Consider the following 6160-nt stretch of genomic DNA (forward strand, 5'->3'; position numbering starts at 1 on the left):
ATCACTTGATGATTCCCTGTTCTGATCACTCTGTATGGGGCACCTGGCACTGGCCACTGTTGGAAGACAGGATACTGGGATAGATGGACCATTGATCTGACCTGTATGTCCATTCTGATGTTCTTACAGACACCCCCGATGTATCTGTGCCCCCAGGCCCTGCTGCAACGAACTAGACCCCACCCTCCTTCCAGACCTGAGATAGAACCCAGGTGTCCTGCTGGCACCTCTCTCTCTGCAGAGTTAGTAACAAAGTAAGAATATACATTAATATTTTAAACCTAACCAGTGTCCTTAAGGGACATGGCACAAGATGTCAGAACATGATAGTATTAGAACTGAGGGGTCGAATATTTATTTTATTTCCCTTTTTTTATATGAGAATTAGACACAGCGCTCCTGCCAGCTAATTGCTAAGTTGTCTGCCAAAAACCTGGAGTTTTCAAGACCTTAAGTAGCCTTTGGAATCATGGTTAAAGTTGCCACCCCCACCAAAATCTGAAATGGCTCCCTTGTAGCTGGGGTGGGGGGAGGGGTGAAATAATTCAGCAAGTGACAGGGGAAGGGGAATAGAGGAGCAAGCGACAGTGGTGGGGCCTTGGGGGGGAAGAGGCGAAGCAGGGAGGGAGCCTTGGCAGAAGAGGCGAGGAAGGGGTGGGGTGTTGGGGGTCCAGACACCAGCAATTAGAGACATGGCAACCCACTGAATTGTACATAGATCTATTCCCCAGTTTGTCATGCTGACACAGCACAGTAATGTCAGGAAAGGATTTAATGTCTCTCTGACTGTCCGGTCAGTGATTCAGGGAAATGGCCCAGCACCATGTCACCTGCCAGCTCTGCAAGGAGCTCGGTCTGAGAGCCAGAGCACCAGGAGAAAACTTTACGTCCATTTATGACTAAGTAGCCCAAGCAGCCTGTCCCGGATCTGTTTGGTCCTCACCCCGTAGATGATGGGGTTTAGCACGGCGGGCACAAGCAGGTTTGCGTTGGCCATGAGAATGTGGAAATCCAGGGGCACATAGTGGCCATACCGGTGCATGATGGAGGAGAAGAGAACTGGGATGTAAGAGGCTAAAATGGCACAGAGGTGGGAGCCACAGGTCTCAAAAGTCTTCAGCTGGGCGTCCTTTGTGGGGAGGCTGAAGATGGCCCTGAGGATCTGGATATAGGACACGGCAATAAAAAACAAATCCAGACCTGTCACCATGAATCCCACAATGAGGCCATAGTAACTACTGATACGGGTGTCGGCACAGGCCAGCTTCACCACGGCCATGTGCTCACAGTACGAGTGGGCGATGATGTTGGTTCTACAATATGGCCACCGCCTTGCCAGGAAGGGATAGGGCAATATTAGCATGCCACCGCGCAGGACCATGGCCAGGCCAATCTTGGCCACCACAGGGTTTGTCAGGATGGTGGAATGTCTCAGGGGATGGCAGATGGCCACGTAGCGATCAAAAGCCATGGCCATGAGGATTCCAGAGTCCATCACTAAGAAGCAGTAAATGAAGTACATCTGGGTGAGACAGGCGCTGAAATTGATCTCCCTGGAATTGAACCAGAAGATGCTCAGCATTTTGGGCAGGATGGACGTGGACAGGACCAGGTCGCTGACAGCCATCATGCAGAGGAAATAGTACATGGGCCCATGGAGGCTCGGTTCCGTCTTCACGATGAACAGGATGGTGAAGTTCCCCAAGATGGCTATGGTGTACATGGTGCAGAAGGGGATGGAGATCCAGACATGGACTGTCTCCAGGCCAGGAATGCCCAGCAGGATGAAGGTGGAGGGGTTGGTGAAGTCAGTGGTGTTGGAATCTGACATGGCGTAGGGGAGAAGGTGTCCAACTCTGAGGCAGAACGGTGTCTCCCGCATTTACCGTGCTTTCCCCTGATTTCCTGTACATGCTCAGGCTCTAGGGTGATGGTCGCAGTGCAAATGCCTGGTGGAGAGACAACATTAGTATGAGGCACTACATGCACTACTGGAGGCTGTTCCCATGGGTGAAGCAGATTAGTCGCTCTTCACACACTGAACAATGACATTTTCATTATTCAGATAAATGAATTATGAATAACTGGCCCTACTAATCCCAATTCCATATTTGATGGTGTTCCATTCATCAATAAATCTACATGCCGTGGTGTGGGAAACTTTAATAGGCACCAGCAGGAAACACGAATGTGGATACTGGTTATCAATCGTTGTTCCTTAATGCAATGAAAGCCAGGCTGGAGAGTCCATGCTGTAGAGAGTTCCCCATTCACCCGATTGCTAAAAATCTGAGAATTTAAAACAAACAAAAACAAAAAAAAACCCTAACTTTGCCAACACATGTACCAGGGAGAAACATCCCAACCAGAACACACCTCGGAGAAAAGACCTGGGCGTCATTGACAGCAGGTCAACAAAACACCTGCTCATTCACAGTAGTGGCCAAATCAAAGACAATGTTTGGACGCCTAAGGAATGGGATGGAGAATAACCTGCTCCGGGTATGTGCTCAGTTTTCATCACCCAGTCTCTATAAAGGATACAGCTGATAGAAAGGGGATTTCTGAGACAGGGTCTGAGAATGGGGAAGGCTGCCAAATGAGGACAAACTGAAAAGTCTGGGACTGTTTAGTTTAGGGAAGAGACAAAGAAGGGGGCTTATGATAGAGGAGAGGAATATAACAAACAGAGAACAGTTCCCAGCCAGTAATACCTGAAGACACTTAGTGCTTCAAAAGGGCTAATTCCCCAAAGCTGAAGAAAATTATCAAGAAAACTGACTGGGAGGAAAATATTAGACAGAAACATGGGAATGAAACTTGGGAATTCGTTAAGAAGAATTTATTCGATAGCTAAAAAGTCACAATTCCACTGTCAAGGAAGTGGAGACCTTTGGCTAAAACCCCCTTTCAATGATGAAATGAAGGCAGCAATTATGTGTGAAAAAGCGATATATACAAATGGGAAAAAGGAAAAAGAGATAGCAAGCAATACAAACGGGAAATTATGAAAATTGATAAGGGACGTTAAAAACATCAGGGAAAAAGCCATGCTTGGTGGGGCTTAAACTTCTTAATGTTGCAGAAAACGTAGATGTGTTGAAGAAATAGTTTTGTTCTGCATTTGGAAAGAAGCAGTATGAGGTGCTCCTATCACATGAGGTGATGAAATAGTCTCCAGTCCATTAGCTGCCAAGGAGAACGTTAAACACCATCTACATAGAACCTTAGAGTTACGAACACCAGAGTTACAAACTGACCAATCCACCAAACTTCTCATTCAGAAGGGGAAGTATGCAACCTGCCAACAGCAGAGACAAAAAAAACTGTTTGTGGGGGGGGACAGCTCTGTGTTAAATGAAAAGTATTTAAAAAATAAAGATTTGACAAGATTAGGAAGCAATAGAAAAGCTGGTGTGGGATTAGATCAAAAAAAGTCTAGGAATATAATTAATTAATTAATTGATGCCTGTAAATAATATGTTTTTTGGAAAGCCGGTCTTGCCAAGTAAAACTGATTTCATCCTTTAATGAGAGTGCACATTTGGCTGGTCAAGGGTACTGCACAGATGCAATAAACTTCAATTCCTCTGAGACATTGGATTTAGTAGGGAAAACTTTCAGATAAAAAATGAACAGTCTACAGTACCAGTAGAGCACATTTAAAGTGGAATAAAAACTGGTTAACTGACAGATCTCAGAAAGCCATTGTCAGTGGGGGTGAATGGAGGTGTTTCTAAAGCAGGGTTCTGCGGGGACCATTTCTAGGCCTGATGCTATTGAATATTTTAATCAATGATCTGGAAGGAAATAGAAAATCACTGCAGAAAAAAATTGTGGATGACGCAAAGATTGGCAGTGTGGTTACAATGAGGAGGCCAGGGCAGGCACACCCATTGAGCTGGAGCATTTGGTGAGCTGGGCCCATACGAACACACTGTTTTAATACAGTCACATGAAAAGGTATTCTCACAGAACAAGCAATGCAGGCTGTACCCAGAGACTAGAACACCGTATTATGGAATGCAGGGACCCTGAAATGGTTTTAGGGTCATTGTGGAAATCCAGCTCATTGTGAGCTCCCAGTGCAATGCTGTGGCCAAAAGGGCTGATGTGACCTTTGGATGCATAAACAGGGGGTTGGTGGGTTGGAGCAGGGGAATGATTGGTAAAGCGGAGAAATGCCGAGCAAGACCCAGTGGCTAGAAGCTGAAGCCAGCCAAATGCCAGCTGGGAATAAGGGCCAAGTATTTAGTGCTGAGGATGATTAACCTTTGGAACAAACTGCAAAGGGAAGTGATGGATTCTCCAGTTCCCAACTCTGCCAACCCAGACTGGATGCTTTTCTTGAAGATCTGCCTGAGGGCTTGTCTGCACTTAAAAACGCTACAGTGGTGCTGCCATACTGCTTCAGTGTAGACACTATTTACACCGATGACAAGGGGTCTCCTGTCAGCATAGGTAGCCCACCTCACTGAAAGGTATCAAGTATCAGAGGGGTAGCCGTGTTAGTCTGGATCTGTAAAAGCAGCAAAGAATCCTGTGGCACCTTATAGACTAACAGACGTTTTGCAGCATGAGCTTTCATGGGTGAATACCCACTTCTTCAGATGCAAGTAGTGGAAATTTCCAGGGGCAGGTATATATATGCAAGCAAGAAGCAAGCTAGAGATAACGAGGTTAGATCAATCAGGGAGGATGAGGCCCTGTTCTAGCAGTAGAGGTGTGAAAACCAAGGGAGGAGAAACTGGTTCTGTAGTTGGTAAGCCATTCATGAACTGAAGCTCAGCAGTTTCTCTTTGAAGTCTGGTCCTGAAGTTTTTTTGCTGTAGGATGGCCACCTTAAGATCTGCTATTGTGTGGCCAGGGAGGCTGAAGTGTTCTCCTACAGGTTTTTGTATATTGCCATTCCTAATGTCTGATTTGTGTTCATTTATCCTTTTCCTTAGAGACTGTCCAGTTTGGCCAATGTACATAGCAGAGGGGAATTGCTGGCATATGATGGCGTATATTACATTGGTGGACGTGCAGGTTAATGAACCAGTGATGGTGTGCCTGATCAGGTTAGGTCCTGTGATGGTGTTGCTGGTGTAGATATGTGGGCAGAGTTGGCATCGAGGTTTGTTGCATGGATTGGTTCCTGAGCTAGAGTTACTATGGTGCGGTGTGCACCACTGAAAGGTGGTAACTAGGCTGATGGAAGAATTCTTCCTTTGACCCCATGCTGTCTACACCACGGTTAGGTTGATACAGTGACATCTCTCTGGGGTGTGGACTTTTTTGCTATTGCAAAGGAAGAAAATGCAGTTGTGGGTTGCATTAACAAAGGCATAGCATGCAAGTCTCCGGAGGTGATAGTATTCCCCTACTCAGTGCTGGTTAGGCCTCAGCTGGAGCATTGTGTCCCGTTTGGGTCACCAGTGTATTGGAAGGATGTAGAGAAACTGGAAAGGATCCAGAGGTGACAGACGAAGCGGATCCAAGGGATTGAATACAAACCATATGAGCAAAAGCTCAAGGAACCAGATATGTGTAATTTGGAAAAGAGGAGATTGAACCGGGACATGAGAGTGGTCTTCAGCTATTTGAAAGGCTGCTGTTAAAAAAGATGGAGAAAAAATGTTCTCTCTCACCACAGTGGGTGGGACAAGAGTCAATGGGTTCAAACTACAGTAGAGCAGATGTAGATGAAATCTCAGGAAGAACTTCCTAACTGTAAGGACAGGAGGACAATGGAACAGATGCCTTGGGAGGTGGTGGAAGCTCCTTCGCTGGAGGTTTCTAAATGAAGCTGGATCCTCATCTTTCTGGGATGGTTTTGATGCAACAAATCCTGCACTGAGGCAGGGAGTTAGACTAGATGACCCTTGCGGTTCCTTCTCCCCCTGTGGATCTATGATTCTACAATGTAAAATCCTAGTGTGGACCAGGCCTTAGTCAGATACAAGTTACTGAGCTCAATCTAGGGGTAACTGGGTAAAATTTCATGGCCTGTGTTATACAGGAGTTCAGACAGGATGATTTAATGCTGCCTTCTAATGTTGAACCCCACAAATCCATTGATCAAGAAAAGATAAAGATCAGACATTTATATTTACTGTGTCTTACAACAGATGAACAAGGAAATATTCAATTATATTGAAAATCTGAACATATAACA

At 45.7% G+C, this 6160-nt stretch overlaps 1 protein-coding gene across 1 annotated transcript; it reads right to left on the reverse strand.

The window, feature by feature from the left end:
* Positions 1-883: 883 nt before the first annotated feature.
* Positions 884-1831, reverse strand: LOC123363066 (olfactory receptor 52K1-like). The gene has a single exon (XM_045003767.1). It carries the CDS (start codon positions 1829-1831, stop codon positions 884-886), a length of 948 nt encoding a protein of 315 aa, XP_044859702.1.
* Positions 1832-6160: the final 4329 nt, after the last annotated feature.

The sequence above is a fragment of the Mauremys mutica genome, chromosome 1 (genome assembly GCF_020497125.1).
Source record: "Mauremys mutica isolate MM-2020 ecotype Southern chromosome 1, ASM2049712v1, whole genome shotgun sequence".
In the NCBI taxonomy this organism is placed as follows: domain Eukaryota; kingdom Metazoa; phylum Chordata; order Testudines; family Geoemydidae; genus Mauremys; species Mauremys mutica.

Excerpts from the sequence above, each read along its gene's own strand:
- LOC123363066 (XM_045003767.1), bottom strand. The coding sequence starts at position 1,831 with ATGTCAGATTCCAACACCACTGACTTCACCAACCCCTCCACCTTCATC.